General features: G+C 48.5%; 1 protein-coding gene across 1 annotated transcript in view; it reads right to left on the bottom strand.

The window, feature by feature from the left end:
• Positions 1–5,133: 5,133 nt before the first annotated feature.
• The window catches only part of frem1a (Fras1 related extracellular matrix 1a), a 63,837-nt gene continuing 51,470 nt past the window's right edge, over positions 5,134–17,500 (bottom strand). Inside the window, exons 31-37 of the mRNA XM_080518798.1 lie at positions 15,019–15,446; positions 14,795–14,842; positions 14,569–14,724; positions 11,739–11,870; positions 11,411–11,526; positions 11,230–11,315; positions 5,134–6,027 (exon numbers count right to left, since the gene is read on the bottom strand). Coding sequence (XP_080374924.1) covers positions 5,825–6,027; positions 11,230–11,315; positions 11,411–11,526; positions 11,739–11,870; positions 14,569–14,724; positions 14,795–14,842; positions 15,019–15,446 — 1,169 coding nt within the window. The 3' untranslated portion in view covers positions 5,134–5,824. The remainder of the gene's footprint in view (positions 6,028–11,229; positions 11,316–11,410; positions 11,527–11,738; positions 11,871–14,568; positions 14,725–14,794; positions 14,843–15,018; positions 15,447–17,500) is intronic.

The raw sequence follows: 17,500 nt of genomic DNA, 5'->3' as shown, positions 1-17,500 counted from the left end.
TGAACCACAGTGGCCTACGTTCTGACTGGTTCTGCAGAAGAGAAAACAACCATCAGAACCTGAGAACAACCAGAGAACAACCAGAGAACAACCAGAGAACAACCGGAGGAAGAACCAGGGGAAGAACCAGAGAACAACCAGAGGAATAACCAGAGGAAGAACCAGAGGAAGAACCAGAGAACAACCAGAGGAAGAACCAGAGGAAGAACCAGAGAACAACCAGAGGAAGAACCAGAGGAAGAACCAGAGGAAGAACCAGAGAACAACCAGAGGAAGAACCAGAGGAAGAACCAGAGAACAACCAGAGGAAGAACCAGAGGAAGAACCAGAGGAAGAACCAGAGAACAACCAGAGGAAGAACCAGAGGAAGAACCAGAGAACAACCAGAGGAAGAACCAGAGGAAGAACCAGAGAACAACCAGAGGAAGAACCAGAGGAAGAACCAGAGAACAACCAGAGGAAGAACCAGAGGAAGAACCAGGGGAAGAACCAGAGAACAACCAGACGAAGAATCAGAGGAAGAACCAGAGGAAGAACAAGAGAACAACCAGAGAACAACCAGATGAAGAACCAGAGAACAACCAGAGAACAACCAGAGGAAGAACCAGAGGAAGAACCAGAGAACAACCAGAGGAAGAACCAGAGGAAGAACCAGAGAACAACCAGAGGAAGAACCAGAGAACAACCAGACAACAACCAGAGAACAACCAGAGGAAGAACCAGAGGAAGAACCAAAGAACAACCAGATAACAACCAGAGGAAGAACCAGAGAACAACCAGAGGAAAAGCCACAAAAGAACCAGAGGAAGAACTAGATAGGAACCACAGGAAGAAAAAGAGAAGAACTACAGGAAGAACCAGAGAAGAACCAGAAGAAGAACTAGAGGAAGAACCAAAGAATAACTAGAGGAAGAATCAGAGAACAACTGGAGGAAGAACCAGAGAATAACCAGAGGAACAACCAGAGAACAACCAGAGAGGATCCACAGGATGAACAAGAGAGGAACAAGAGAACAACCAGAGAACAACCAGAGGAAGAACCAGGGAAGAACCAGGGAGGAACAAGAGAGGAACTACAGAGGGACCAGAGTAAGAACGACAGAGGAACCAGAGGAATAATCAGAGGAAGAAGCAGAGAACAACCAGAGAACAACCAGAGAAGAACAAGAGAAGAAACAGAGGAAGAACCACAGAGGAACCACAGGAAGAACAAGAGAAAAACCAGTGGAAGAAGCAGAAAATAACCAAAAGAATATCCAGAGAGGAACAAGAGAAGAACCAGAGGAAGAACCAGAAAGGAAGCAGAGGAAGAACAAGAGAAGAACCAGAGAAGAACCAGATAAGAACCAGAGGAAGAACATGAAGCAGAACCAGAGGAAGAACCAGATAAGAACCAAAAAAGAACCAGAAGAAGAACCAGAGGAAGAACCAGAAGAAGAACCAGAGGAAGAACCAGAGAGGAACCACAGGAAGAACCAGAGAGGAACCAGAGGAAGAATCAGAGCGGAACCACAGGAAGAACAGAGAGGAACCACAGAAAGAACCAGAGAGGAACCAGAGGAAGAATCAGAGCGGAAACACAGGAAGAACAGAGAGGAACCACAGGAAGAATCAGAGCGGAACCACAGGAAGAACCAGAGAGGAACTACAGGAAGAACCAGATCGGAACCACAGGAAGAACCAGAGAGGAACCACAGGAAGAACCAGAGAGGAACTACAGGAAGAACCAGATCGGAACCAGAAGAAGAACCAGAGAGGAACCACAGGAAAAACCAGAGAGGAACCACAGGAAGAACCAGAGAGGAACCACAGGGAGAACCAGATCGGAACCAGAGGAAGAACCAGAGAGGAACCACAGGAAAAACCAGAGAGGAACCAGAGGGAGAACCAGAGAGGAACCACAGGAAGAACCAGAGAGGAACCAGAGGGAGAACCAGAGAGGAACCAAAGCAGCACAAAGTGGTTCTGGAGAAGAGAAAACAACAACCATCTGAGGTGTGTGATGAGCAGGTGTGTGTGTGTGTGTGTGTGTGTGTGTGTGTGTGTGTGTGTGTGTGTGTGTGTGTGTGTGTGTGTGTGTGTGTGTGTGTGTGTGTGTGTGTGTGTGTGTGAGCAGGTGTGTGTGTGGTTCACTGGTGACAGGTTGACGCCCTGAACAGACGGAGTGCTCTGATATGTAACAACTTGAGTCTGGGGATTGTTGACAAACATCAGCTGGAACTTCAGGCTCCAGGTGTGTGACAGGATGAATTCAGGTTCCAGGTGTGTGACAGGATGAACTTCAAGCTCCAGGTGTGTGACAGGATGAACTTCAGGTTCCAGGAGTGTGACAGGATGAACTTCAGGTTCCAGGTGTGTGACAGGATGAACTTCAAGCTCCAAGTGTGTGACAGGATGAACTTCAGGCTCCAGGTGTGTGAGAGGATGAACTTCAGGTTCCAGGTGTGTGACAGGATGACATTTAGGCTCCAGGTGTGTGACAGGATGAACTTCAGGTTCCAGGTGTGTGACAGGATGAACTTCAGTTTCCAGGTGTGTGACAGGATGAACTTAATGCTCCAGGTGTGTGACAGGATGAACTTCAAGCTCCAGGTGTGTGACAGGATGAACTTCAGGTTCCAGGTGTGTGACAGGATGAACTTCAGGCTCCAGGTGTGTGACAGGATGAACTTCAGGTTCCAGGTGTGTGACAGGATGAACTTCAGGTTCCAGGTGTGTGACAGGATGAACTTCAGGCTCCAGGTGTGTGACAGGATGAACTTCAGGTTCCAGGTGTGTGACAGGATGAACGTAATGCTCCAGGTGTGTGACAGGATGAATTCAGGTTCCAGGTGTGTGACAGGATGAACTTAATGCTCCAGGTGTGTGACAGGATGAACTTAATGCTCCAGGTGTGTGACAGGATGAACTTCAGGTTCCAGGTGTGTGACAGGATGAACTTCAGGCTCCAGGTGTGTGACAGGATGAACTTCAGGTTCCAGGTGTGTGACAGGATGAACTTCAAGCTCCAGGTGTGTGACAGGATGAACTTCAAGCTCCAGGTGTGTGAGAGGATGAACTTCAGGTTCCAGGTGTGTGACAGGATGAACTTCAGGTTCCAGGAGTGTGACAGGATGAACTTCAGGTTCCAGGTGTGTGACAGGATGAACTTCAAGCTCCAGGTGTGTGACAGGATGAACTTCAAGCTCCAGGTGTGTGACATGATGAACTTCAGGTTCCAGGTGTGTGACAGGATGAACTTCAAGCTCCAGGTGTGTGACAGGATGAACTTCAAGCTCCAGGTGTGTGACAGGATGAACTTCAGGTTCCAGGTGTGTGAGAGGATGAACTTCAGGTTCCAGGAGTGTGACAGGATGAACTTCAGGTTCCAGGTGTGTGACAGGATGAACTTCAGGCTCCAGGTGTGTGACAGGATGAACTTCAAGCTCCAAGTGTGTGACAGGATGAACTTCAGGTTCCAGGTGTGTGACAGGATGAACTTCAGGTTCCAGGTGTGTGACAGGATGAACTTCAAGCTCCAGGAGTGTGACAGGATGAACTTCAATTTCCAGGTGTGTGACAGAATGAACTTCAGGCTCCAGGTGTGTGAGAGGATGAACTTCAGGTTCCAGGTGTGTGACAGGATGAACTTCAGGCTCCAGGTGTGTGAGAGGATGAACTTCAGGTTCCAGGTGTGTGACAGGATGAGCTTCAGGCTCCAGGTGTGTGACAGGATGAACTTCAGGTTCCAGGTGTGTGACAGGATGAACTTCAGGTTCCAGGTGTGTGACAGGATGAACTTCCTGGATGAGCTCCAGGTGTGTGACAGGATGAACTTCAGGTTCCAGGTGTGTGACAGGATGAACTTCCTGGATGAGCTCCAGGTGTATATGCTCTGATATGTAACAACTTCAGTCTGGGGATTCTTGACAAACATCAGCTGGAACTTCAGGTTCCAGGTGTGTGACAGGATGAACTTCAGGCTCCAGGTGTGTGACAGGATGAACTTAATGCTCCAGGTGTGTGACAGGATGAACTTCAGGCTCCAGGTGTGTGACAGGATGAAGTGGTTGTGATCAGTGAAAGTGTGTGATGGAGACAAAGGGTTAATGATCAGTGTTGCTCCTGGCAGCAGGAGGATCAGTCCTCCAGCATCGTCTCTTCTTCTTCACTGATCAATAAACATGTTCCTCCTCCAGTCGCGGCTCTCAGGTCACTTCTTCTTTGGTTTGAATGGACATTAACCAGCTTTAAATGAAGAAATGAGATTGTGGGTGATGTTTAGTTACAGTGGTTGGTTCAGTGGCGTTACAGTTAGTGAGAGGAAGACGAGAAACAGCAGAAACAAACAGCTGGGATTCATTCCAGACAGACAGACAGACAGACAGAGAGACAGACAGAGAGACAGACAAACAGACAGACAGACAGACAGACAGACAGACAGACAGACAGACAGACAGACAGACAGACAGACAGACAGACAGACAGACAGACAGACAGGCAGACAGACAGACAGACAGACAGACAGACAGACAGACAGACAGCTCTCTGAAAGCAGGAGTTCAGTTCTAGGAGCAGAGCACCATAAAGCAGAACCAGCGCTCACCTAGAACAAGGTGAAGCCCTCTGATGGAGTCGTCACTGAGCTACTCTATGTAGTACGTATGAATTCATCATAGATTCCTCATTTCTTTCATGCATCTGTGTGAAGTTTGAGCAGGACTCACCCGGGATGAAGAGGATCTGCTGTGTTTTCTCAGCAGAACTGCAGCTCCTATAAAAGCGCTCTTTCATGCGGTGCTGCCGATCACATGACGGGATAATCACATTGCTGCTGCAGTGTGTGGTTAGCAGGAGCCCTCACCACAAACACAACCCCATTGACAGGACACACTGGACTCTTTCAACACACACCAGAACACCAACACATGATCAATAGGAAACCTTTACTGATCATTCTGTCACATATGATGTAAAGGTTCTCCCTGACCCCAGTCTGTTGGGACAGTTTGTGAGGATCCAGCTCCTCGGCCCACCAACCTTCCCCAATTCTTCCATTAATATACTTGATTTTTCAAATAAGGTCAAAACAACTTACTTAAGTTTAACAGTTTATTAAACAAAGAGCCAAATACATTGTGCAGCTCTGGGCCCTGGACGTAGTACTCATGGTAGTACTCATGTAGTATGAGCAGAGCACCTGGTTCTTCCGTGTTTGACACTTTTCTTCTACCACCGACAATCACTAGGACTATTAACCATTGGTCAAGTTCGTTGTTGTTCAGTTGCCAACTGAAAAAAGACATGGTGAAAGAGTAGCTGTGTCTGAATCTTTCTGCCGTCACATGTCGGGCTGATAGCAGAACAGCCTTGTCCTGGAACGAACGGTCTGAATGAACAGTCTGAACGAACGGTCTGAAGGAACGGTCTGAACGAACGGTCTGAACGAACGGTCTGAAGGAACGGTCTGAACGAACGGTCCGAACGAACGGTCCGAACGAACGGTCCGAACGAACGGTCCGAACGAACGGTCCGAACGAACGGTCCGAACGAACGGTCGGAATGAACGGTTGGAATGAACGGTTGGAATGAATGGTCAGGGTGAACGGTCGGGATGAACCATCAGATTTTCAGTTAAGCGTATACATAAACTGTGATCATAGTATTGCTAATGTAATATCCTTCTGTCCTTCTGGATTTTTCTTACAAAAGTTCTGAGAATAATGTGCACTTATTGTTCCAGAGGAATTTGAGGAATCCCTTTGAGTAAATGCAAAGGTGAAATTCTGGATTGAGTTTCCTCTTGTTCCTGTCCAGATGTTCCTCCAGCAGCAGCTCCAGAGACTTAGGCTGTTCGTGAACAGACGTAGTGATGACCCCGACTACTCTTGCAGTCCTTGATTTGCCACTTTGCCCTCCTCCACACCAGCACACACTTGCTTCCCCCCCCTGGCCTGGAGGCGGTGGACGGGTTCCTCCAGTTGGTGTAGCTGACCGCCTGGCCCCCGGCCCACTCCCAGCGTCCGTGGCCCTCCCTGTCGTTCAGGCCTTCCAGACAAAACACAAAGAATTAAAGCTTTGTATGGTTTTCAATCATTTTTTTTAATGAAAATTGGGTTTGATTCAGTGGTTTGTCCGGGCGCCTCACAACTGGATATACAGTTCAATCCCAGGCTCAGGGCTGCGTGACTGAGGCCTCGTTCACACCACAATGCATCATTTTGGATTTTTATTTCAGAAAAGTTCAACCTTTTTACAAGCAACGTTCTGAAAACTATATTCGTTTACATGGCAACGACAGAAACACTGAAAACGATGTAGTCTCCATGTTGGTCCACTAGCTGGTGCTGTTGTTAGTTTTAGTAGTGAAAGCACACACACACACACACACACACACACACACACACACACACACACACACACACACACACACACACACACACAGCAGAGAACAATGAGCTCTAAACATTAATGCTGGGTGAACACTGACATTCTAGTGGACAGACCACCAAGTTGTATTGTAAATATGGTGACTATCAAAATAAAACCACCAAGTTGGATTGTTATTATGTTGACTGGAAAAACAAAACTACCAAGGTGGATTGTAATTACGGTGATTGTCAAAATAAAAATAACAAGTTAGATTGTTATCACAATGACTATCAAAATAAAAGTACCAAATCCAGGTGAGTATGGACTGGTAGTCATGACATCATGGAGGAACCTTTGATCTCATTGTCTCTACTGAGCGTTTCTAGAAAGTGTAGTTTTTGCCTGTTAACACGACAGAGTGGGAGCGTTTTCTAAAAGTTCCATTGTCAGTGGCTCTGGGTACCGTTGTCATGTAAACAGACCATTAAATGCTAATAAGGTTTTGTGTGTGAGGATCCACACCTCGCTCCAGCACCGGATCCTCCCTCACTGCAAATGCTAATGGAACCTGCCCTGGTCTGCTTCTGGGTTTCAGAACATTACACACCGACTCTCAGCCGTAACTGAATCTTCTGGTCACAAAATGAACCCAGCAGACATCAACTCAGTGGGAGAAGCCCTCTCCTCCCAGGGGGCGCTACTGCGCTACAGCTGTGTCTCTACTGCGGCGAAGCCGGACATCTTCTGGACTCCTGCCCAAGCCTACCAAAAGTTGTGGCTCGTCAGTGCGTTCCCGGTCACCATATCACCCGTATCCAGGGTTCCTCTGCCTGGATGAAGGTGCCTGCCAACCTCCACTGAGATCAACACTCTGCAACCCTTCCAGCACTGGTAGGCTCGGGAGCTGATGTCAACTTCGTGGACGCTGAAGTGGCGGCTGTTGGAGCTCCTGCCTTCTCCCCAAAGCGTCAACGCCCTGGATGGCTGGTTAATTTCCCAGGTTACCCAACGGACGACAGCTCTCATCCTGGTCATCTCTGGGAACCACCGAGAGACTCTCCAGCTCCTGGTGATCCCGTCTCTGGTCACACCCCTCATCCTTGGTTACCCTTGGCTGCACCAGCATAACCCACACCTCAACTGGAGGAACCCCTTGATCATCGGGTGGAGCCTCCAGTGTCACTCCCAGTACCTCCGGTCCGCCGAGTCCATCGCCCGTTCCCATTCTCCGGCTCCTCCTGGTCTGGCTGCCGTTCCTTCATAGTAAAATGAGCTGGCACCAGTCTTCAGCAAGGACCTTGCTTGGACTCTCCCTCCTCATCGGCCCTATGACTGTTCCATCGACCTGCTTCACGGGGCTCCGCTGCTGGTGGCACCCCTCTACAACATCTCGTGTCCCGAGAAGGAGGCGATGGAGACGTACATCCAGGAGTCACTAACTGCTGGTCTCATTCGCCCTTCCTCATCCCCAGTGGCAGCCGGATTCTTCTTCGTTAAAAAGCAAGACGCCACTCTCCGTCCCTGCATCGACTACAAGGGCTTGAACGCCATAACAGTGAAGAACAGGTCGCCTCTTCCCCTCATCAATTCCTCCTTCCAACCTCTCTGTTGGAAGGAGGAATTCAACACTGGGACACTTCGAGTACCGAGTGATGCTGTTTAGACTCACGAATGCACCGACGGTGTTCCAGACCTTCATGAACGATGTCTTCCGGGACATGTTGAACAAGTTCGTCTTCGTGTACCTGGATGACATTCTAGTTTTCTTCCGCTCACTGGAGGAGCACCGGGAGCATGTCCACCTGGTCCTCCAACGCCTCCTGGAGAACTGGCTGTATGTCAAGCCCACGAAATGTGAGTTCTATGCCACCTCCATGCAGTGCCTTGGCTTCATTGTCCAGGGGCAACTCCGTCCGGACCCGGCCAAGGTTCAAGCAGTCGTGGGGTGGCCTGTCCCCACCACCCGGAAGGAGCTGTTGAGATTCCTGGGGTTTGCCAACTTCTACCGCCGGTTTATCGGGAACTACATTAGGGTAGCCTGTCCCTTAACCCAACTGACCTCCACCAAGGTTCCATTCCGGTGGTCCAAGGAAGCAGCTGCAGCATTCGCCCGGCTGAAAACCCTCTTCACCAGCGCCCTGGTTCTATTCCATCCTGACCCTTCTCGACAGTTCCTGGTGGAAGTAGACGCCTCCGACACCGGGGTTGGAGCGGTGCTCTGCCAACAGCATCCTGGCTCCCACAAGCTCCACCTCTGCGCCTACTTTTCCCACAGGCTCTCTCAGGCTGAGATAACCTATCATGTGGGGAACCGGGAACTGCTGGTGGTGGTTTGGGCTCTGCAAGAGGGCGGTTGGACTGGTTGAAGGGCGCTACAGTCCAGTTCATCATATGGACGGACCAGCAGAAGTCGATCCAGGTAACGGTCCCCTGGACCACATCTACATTCCGGACTCCATGCGCTCCCAGGTTCTTCAGAAGGGGCACAACTCCAAACTCACCTGCCACCCTGGAGCCAGCCGCACCCTCTCCTTCCTGCAGTGACATTTCTAGTGGCCTGGCATGGCCTGAGAGGTCCAGGAGTTCGTCGCAGCATGTTCCGTCTGTGCCCGAAGTAAGTCCTCCCCATGACCTCCGTCGGGTTTCCTGCTACCGCTGCCGATTCCCGTAGGCCCTGGTCCCACATTGCCATGTACTTCATCATGGGGCTTCCGCCTTCTGACAGGAACACCAGCATCCTGACCATAGTGGACCGTTTTTCCAAGTCTGTAGACTACATCATTCTCCAGAAGTTGCTGAATGTCCGGGAGATGGCTGACCTCCTGGTTCTCCATGTGTTCAGGGTCCATAGTATTCCCATGGACATCATGTCTGACCAGGGACCTCAATTTGCCTCCTGGGTGTGGAAGTCATTCTGCTTGGCCATAGAGACAACGGCCAGCTTCTACTCTGGATATCACCCCCAGACCAACAGCCAGACACAGCGGGCCAACCAGAACCTCGATGGCGGCTCTCCGGTGCATGGCTGTGCGGTTTCCTTCATCCTGGAGCTCCCACCTTCCATGGATCGAATACGCCCACAACTCCTTCACCTGCTCAGCCACTGGGATGTCGCCGTTCATGGTTTGTAATGGTTTTCAGCCTCCCCTTAGATCAGGACCTCTATGTGGCTGTCCCCACGGTCAAGGACCACCTATGTCGGGTCCGGGAGGTATGGAAATCTGCCAGGGCGCCGCTCTCCAGATCCATGCAGTCCAACATATGACTCACAGACCGTCACCACACTCCTGCTCCAATTTACAGACCCGGGCAGATGGTGTGGTTGTCCTCCTGAGACCCTCCCCTCCAGGTCGAGTTGCCGAAGCTGGCTCCCCAGTATGTCGGCCCATTCCCGGTTGCCAAGGTGATCAACCCCACTGCCATGCACCTCCAGCTCCTCGACTCCCTCAAGGTACACCCTACATTTCATGTCTCTCTCAAACCAGTCTCCTCCAGCCCCCTTTGTCCTCCTGCTGACCCCCCGCCACCCCCCCGACATCATCGATGCTTATCTTGCCTTCACCGTGTCCAAGATCCTGGATTTGCGGCCCCGGGGTAGGGGTTTTCAATACCTGGTGGACTGATAGGGGTACGGTCCGGAGGCGCGGTCCTGGCTTCTCCGTCGGCTCATCCTGGATGAGACGCTCATCAAGGACTTCTACACCGAACACCCGGACAAGCCAAGTAGGCCGCCAGGTGGCGACCATTGGGGGGGGGTGTACTGTGAGGATCCACACCTGGCTCCAGCACCGGCTCTTCCCTCACTGACACTCCTGCAGGTGATTATCTCATTGATTCTTCCCACCTCTTAAGCCCTGCAGTGAGGCGGTCCGGAGCCAGAAGATGGTGTTTCTCAACCGAGTCACCTGCTTCTTTCAATGTGTTCCACGGCTCCTTGCTCCAAGCCTCTTCAGCCAACATCGTCTGTGCAGAGCGCCTCCGCCTGCTGCAGTCCTCATGGGCTTCAGGGCTCCTCACTCCGAGTATCTTCAGCGCCCCTCCTCGTAGTGCAGCACGCCTCCCTGCTGCGGTGCTTGCGCCCGTGCACTCTGCACCCCGGAGTCTCCGATCCCCGTCTCCCAGGTTTTGTATTATAAATAAACTGTTGCTAATTGCACCTGCTCTGCCTTCTGGTCTGCTTTGGGGTTTCAGAACTCTACACTCTGGCTCCCCGCCGAAACATTGTGTTTTCATTTGAAATCACTGCCATGTAACCAGGTCTGTCATCATAATGGTGTTAATGATAAAGTTATTTATTACTGACTGGAGTTAATAATGTAGCTGAATGTTCATTATGTTTATTTTCTAACTCTTCCATGTGTGTGTGAGAGAGAGAGAGAGAGAGAGAGAGAGAGAGAGAGAGAGAGAGAGAGAGTGCGCGAGAGAGCGAGAGAGAGACAGAGAGAGAGAGAGAGAGAGAGTGAGAGAGAGACAGAGAGAGAGAGACAGAGAGAGAGAGAGAGAGAGAGAGATTTTAGTGATATTTACCAGTAGAATTACAGAAGCAGAATGTAGGTCTTCCATCAGTAAACCTCCATCAGTTTTAACCTCCATCAGTAACCCTCCATCAGTAAACCTCCATAATTAACCTCCATCAGTAAACCTCCATCAGTCTGAACCTCCATCAGTCTGAACCTCCATCAGAAACCCTCCATCAGCTGGACTAGAAAATGTTCCAGGGGGAAGCAGCTTCACTGTAGCTTCATTAAGTAGAATCTTTCAGAGTCCTGGAGCTGCTTCCTCATGGGAGGAGCCTGAGAGCTTAAGCTCCACCTCCATTCTACTCGGAGAAAAGCCTCCAGTGAGACGATTGCATTCTTTTTTTTCTGATATACTGACCGATCCAGAAGGCTTTTCTTCCACTGAAGTCCCACAGCCAGTCCATGTCTGCTTCAGACAGAACGCTGGCGAGAGTTCCTTTATATCTGAACATCAGAAACAAGTTACCTGATGTCAATATTCACCATTAACTGACACCACATCTGAGCAACTTTGATTCAGCCTTTGTGTTTTCAATCACCGTTCTGTGCAGGCGCGGTTGGCTGAGCTCCACGTGACCTTGTGCTCGGTCCCGACGATGAAACAATGGCCGCCATGAAAGGTCCAGCCCTGAGGACACGCCTGTGCTCGCACCATCTGAGGTCACAGGGGAAAAAAATGTCACATTTACACAACAACGTTTGAAAACAATGTCCGTTTTTACAACAACGGCAAGAATGCTGAAAACAATGAAGTTTGCATGGCTGGCCACAACTTGGCACTGTTGGCTGTTTTATTGGCCAGAACAAAACACTCTGAACGTTAACAATGGCAGAACACAGTCTGGTTGGTCGGTGCAGTTGATGGACCTCGTCAGTTGCCGTCCAGAGTTTCCAGGAGACGCCATTGCAGTGAAAGAGTTGGTTGGTGTTTTGGCTGTAATGCAGGAGCCCCCTCAGTTCCGGCACACAAGGTTTACTGATGGAGTCCAACGCTGGAATCTGCAAGCCACAAAAACCCTGGAGATTAAATCCTGCAGCTTCTCACAATAAAGTGGTCAGTAACCCAGGTCAGGGACAACATGTCCTCTTCTCATGTAGGAACGTGTTAAGACACATAATCTGGTTTGTGCCTATATCATTTGGTGAAGTTTGGACAAACACAAACTGTTCAAACTCCATTCAGTCCCTCCTATATCCTAACAGTGCCTCCTGTCTCCTAATAGTCTCCTGTCTCCTAATAGTCCATCCTATATCCTAATAGTGCCTCCTGTCTCCTAATAGTCTCCTGTCTCCTAATAGTCCATCCTATATCCTAATAGTGCCTCCTGTCTCCTAATAGTCTCCTGTCTCCTAATAGTCCATCCTATATCCTAATAGTGCCTCCTGTCTCCTAATAGTCTCCTGTCTCCTAATAGTCCCTCCTATATCCTAATAGTGCCTCCTGTCTCCTAATAGTCTCCTGTCTCCTAATAGTCCCTCCTATATCCTAACAGTGCCTCCTGTCTCCTAGTAGTCTCCTGTCTCCTAATAGTCCATCCTATATCCTAATAGTGCCTCCTGTCTCCTAATAGTCTCCTGTCTCCTAATAGTCCATCCTATATCCTAATAGTGCCTCCTGTCTCCTAATAGTCTCCTGTCTCCTAATAATCCCTCCTACATCCTAATAGTGCCTCCTGTCTCCTAATAGTCTCCTGTATCCTAATAGTCCCTCCTATATCCTAATAGTGCCTCCTGTCTCCTAATAGTCTCCTGTCTCCTAATAGTCCCTCCTATATCCTAATAGTGCCTCCTGTCTCCTAGTAGTCTCCTGTCTCCTAATAATCCCTCCTGTCTCCTAATAGTCCCCCCTATATCCTAATAGTGCCTCCTATCTCCTAATAGGGCCTCCTGTCTCCTAATAGGGCCTCCTGTCTCCTAATAGTCTCCTGTCTCCTAATAATCCCTCCTGTCTCCTAATAGTCCCTACTATATCCTAATAGTGCCTCCTGTCTCCTAATAGTCCCCCCTATATCCTAATAGTGCCTCCTATCTCCTAATAGTGCCTCCTGTCTCCTAATAGTCCCTCCTATCTCCTAATAGTCCCTCCTATATCCTTATAGTGCCTCCTATCTCCTAATAGTGCCTCCTGTCTCCTAATAGTGCCTCCTGTCTCCTAATAGTCCCCCTATCTCCTAATAGTGCCTCCTATCTCCTAATAGTGCCTCCTATCTCCTAGTAGTCCCTCCTATCTCCTAATAGTCCCTCCTATCTCCTAATAGTGCCTCCTATCTCCTAATAGTCCCTCCTATCTCCTAATAGTCCCCCCTATCTCCTAACAGTCCCTCCAATCTCCCAATAGTGTCTCCTATCTCCTAATTCTCCCTCCTATCTCCTAATAGTGCCTCCTGTCTCCTAATAGTGCTTCCTATCTCCTAATAGTCCCCCTATCTCCTAACAGTCCCTCCAATCTCCTAATAGTGCCTCCTGTCTCCTAATAGTGCTTCCTATCTCCTAATAGTCCCCCTATCTCCTAACAGTCCCTCCAATCTCCTAATAGTGCCTCCTATCTCCTAATTCTCCCTCCTATCTCCTAATAGTGTCTCCTGTCTCCTAATAGTGCATCCTATCTCCTAATAGTGCCTCCTGTCTCCTAATAGTCCCTCCTATCTCCTAATAGTGCCTCCTGTCTCCTAATAGTCCCTCCTATCTCCTAATAGTCCCTCCTATCTCCTAATAGTGCCTCCTGTCTCCTAATAGTGCCTCCTATCTCCTAATAGTCCCCCCTATCTCCAAACAGTCCCTCCAATCTCCTAATAGTGCCTCCTATCTCCTAATTCTCCCTCCTATCTCCTAAGAGTGCCTCCTGTCTCCTAATAGTGCATCCTATCTCCTAATAGTGCCTCCTGTCTCCTAATAGTCCCTCCTATCTCGTAATAGTGCCTCCTGTCTCCTAATAGTCCCTCCTATCTCGTAATAGTGCCTTCTGTCTCCTAATAGTCCCTCCTATCTCCTAATAGTCCCTCCTATCTTCTAATAGTGCCTCCTGTCTCCTAATAGTCCCTCCTATCTCCTAATAGTCCCTCCTATCTCCTAATAGTGCCTCATATCTCATTATCTAATTATAATTATGTCACCTAGTGGAGGTGTGGTCTGATTCTCAAAACAACATGATCACCTTTCCTTAACTCCTTTAGGAAGCCTCCTAACACCTTTCCTTAACTCCTTTAGGAAGTCTCCTAGCAACTTTCCTAACTCCTTTAGGAAGTCTCATAACATCTTTCCTAACTCCTTTAGGAGGCCTCCTAACACCTTCCCTAACTCCTTTAGGAAGCCTCCTAACATCTTTCCTTAACCTCTTTAGGAAGCATCCTAACACCTTTCCTTAACCTCTTTAGGAAGCATCCTAACACCTTTCCTTAACTCCTTCAGGAAGCCTCCTAACACCTTTCCTTAACTCCGGTAGGAAGCCTCCTCACACCTTTCCTTAACTCCTTTAGGAAGCCTCCTGACACCTTTCCTTAACTCTTTTAGGAAATATCCTAACACCTTTCCTAACACCTTCCTAGCTCCTTTCCTTTACCCCCAATACAGGGTTATGTGTTCTGAAGAGAAAGTGTCATCATGTAAAAAGTGAAAAGAAGTAAGACTTTGTATGACAATGTGATGACGGTTCCTGGTGAAACTCCCCCTGGTGGTGAAAACCTGTCATTGCAGCCACCTGGTCTTGAGATGTTGGCAGCTTGCCCTGACGAGTCGAGGGTTTTGTGAGCGCTGCTGATGGCTGCTGCCTGTTCAGGACACGGATGTTTGCCTTCCTGCCCCCCCCGGCGGCTGACGCCTTGTCCTCCACTTTCGTCTGCATGATGCCATGATACTGAAGACAAGAAGCTCAATGAAATGAAGTTTCATCTTCACTTTTGCCCTCGGTGGTTTCTGCTACTCACGGTGTAAACGATGTCTGTTCCATTGTGGTAAACTGTTGAAGGTGCAATCTGAAACATAAACTCAGAGTCATTGTTTGTACAAAATATCACAGCTGATGGAACTATATCATTTTGAAAAATTCAAAGGCCTCATGTAAACACTCAAACTACAAGAAAACTTTTGTATTTTTACTTCAAATCATTGACGTTGAAACAACCAACAAATTCAAACGTTCTGTACTTACAGATCTTAAATTGGGCCGAACTCTGAGAGACATTTTGTGGAGATTGACGCCGTCTCCTCTCCCTGGGACGATGCTGTCTCCTCTCCCTGGGACGATGCTGTCTCCTCTCCCTGGGACGATGCTGTCTCCTCTCCCTGGGACGATGCTGTCTCCTCTCCCTGGGACAATGCTGTCTTCTCTCCCGGGGACGATGCTGTCTTCTCTCCCGGGGACGATGCTGTCTTCTTTCCCGGGGATGCCGTCTCCTCTCCCAAGGACGCCGTCTTCTCTCTCGGGGACAACGCCGTCTCCTGGGGTCCAGAGACCAGGGTCTGAGCCCTGCGGAGGTTTGTCCAGCTGGATGGATCCATGCTGGGGGTATACGTCTGAACGGACCTCTTTCCCTCCCAGAACCGGACCACTCGCATCCAAGTTCAGCCTGCATCGCCCTGAGGGGGAGATTTATTTTATGATCTTTCACCTGTCCTGTTCACAAAGCTGTGATTCTGCCCAGAGACCAAAACTAAACCAGACCATCTCCTCTCATTCCAACCTGCAATTGATCAAATCCACCACACAAAGGCCAGGGCCCAGTGGTTCAAGATTCAGTTGTTCTAACCACTGGTTAAGCCCTAACCGCCGGTTCAATTCTCAACCCGCCGTTTGCTCACCGACTGTTAAATATGGATTGTTTAAAACATGGTTAATCATCCTGTTGGTTAACGTCACCGTCAAACTTAACTGTGAACTTAATGTCACTTGTTAGCGTCTCTGATGCCGCTCCGCCCGCTGTCTCAGTTCCTCCGTCTTTTCCAGTTAATCAATGACATGGTGGTGGACGGCATCGCTATGTTTTTATCTGGTCTATAAAACTAACATCAAACACAACAAACTATGCTGCTACCAGGATTTTAAAGTGGAACATGAAAACAGAGCTGGATGATTGGCGGCGTCGGTGTTGCTTCATCTTTTTTACATTTTGATCCAAGAGACCGATATAGAAAGTGACTGTACGAAGCCCCGGAGTGGACTTAGAGAAAATAATGGTAACGCATGGGAAAAAGATAATAAGCTGTTTCCTCAAATTAATAAAGCGAGGAAATGAGCTAGTTTAATGTCTTTACTTGTGACCATGAATTAATTACCTGGAGTAATATTGTAGTGGGCGGAGCCAGTGTTGTGATGTCACACAGTCATCAGTGAAGGATATAGAAGTCTTTTTTCATTGTTGTTTTTCCACTTTTCATTGTAATATAATTGTAACTCACTTCACTTCCAGGCTGACGTCTGCTCGAGGCAGCAGGGGGCGCTCCACTATGAGACGCTCAACTATTTTCTACCACAGACCTTTATAATGAAGCAAGACTTTTGGTTCATCAACAAACAACATACTACTGTAAAGTAGTACTGTAAAGCTTGGGTTTGTTTGTTTTATTTTATAATAAAATGAACCTTTTAATGGCTTCATGTGAAAGAGAACTTTAATCAGTGTGTGTTTACGTAGGTTGCTATGGAAACAGCTGTAGAGCTGCATTCTATCATTCTTCACCTCCATTCCTCCTGATGTTGAAGCATTTGATTCAGACACGTCCAGAAATAAAGTGAAAGGAGCAGAAATTCACTACGTAATGTCCAAATGTTGAAGAATGGGACCCAAGTTCATATATTTATGGTAAAGAGGGAGATGTGAGAATTAGATCATCTCTTGTTGGACCAAGGACAGTTTAACATGTCTGTATTTCACATGCTTTAGTTGGAAAACACCACATTCTAGTGTATCATTTGATCTCAAGGTGGAGGCGCATTAACTTTAATATCAAGATAACACCCGGTTAAAGTTAACCCAGTTTTCAACAAAGTAACAGTGCTGTAAAGTTAATGGCCAGTTTCATGTATTTAATGGCTGGTTAAAGGATAACTCTGTTTTGAACAACTGGGCCCTGATGTTTCCTGACAAACCATCAAACTGTTGATGTTTCCTGACTGACGCCATCTTGGGAAACATGGGATTCCAAGATGCCGTGGCGGCAGCTCCAGCCAGAATATCAACATTTGACAGATTCAGGGTGAAAAAAATTCAGACGTTGTCAAATAAAGAGTCTTCAAGCCATGAGAAAAGTCTGGAATGTAGTGAAACTGAGAACTGAGAACCCTCAGCGTTCATAGCGACGTCGCTTTTTGATCCTTCGATGTCGGCTCTTCCTATCATGGTGAAGCAGAATTCACCAAGCGTTGGATTGTTCACCACTAATAGGGAACGTGAGCTGGAGCTAGACCAGTGGTGGACCATCCTGGTCCTGGAGGGCCGCAGTCCTGCACGTTTTAGATGTTTCCCTGCTCAAACACACCTGTTATCATGAGGCTCTGCAGGAAGATGGACAAGGATCCACTAATTGCTGTATGGGTGTGAGGAGACATCTAAAACGTGCAGGGCTGCGGCCCTCCAGGACCAGGATTGCCCACCCCTGAGTTAGACCGTCGTGAGACAGGTTAGTTTTACCCT

The sequence above is a fragment of the Blennius ocellaris genome (assembly GCF_963422515.1).
Source record: "Blennius ocellaris genome assembly, chromosome: 23".
Taxonomy (NCBI): Eukaryota; Metazoa; Chordata; class Actinopteri; order Blenniiformes; family Blenniidae; genus Blennius; species Blennius ocellaris.
The sequence above is the reverse complement of the archived record's forward strand: the minus strand, read 5'-3'. Positions and strand labels throughout refer to the sequence as shown.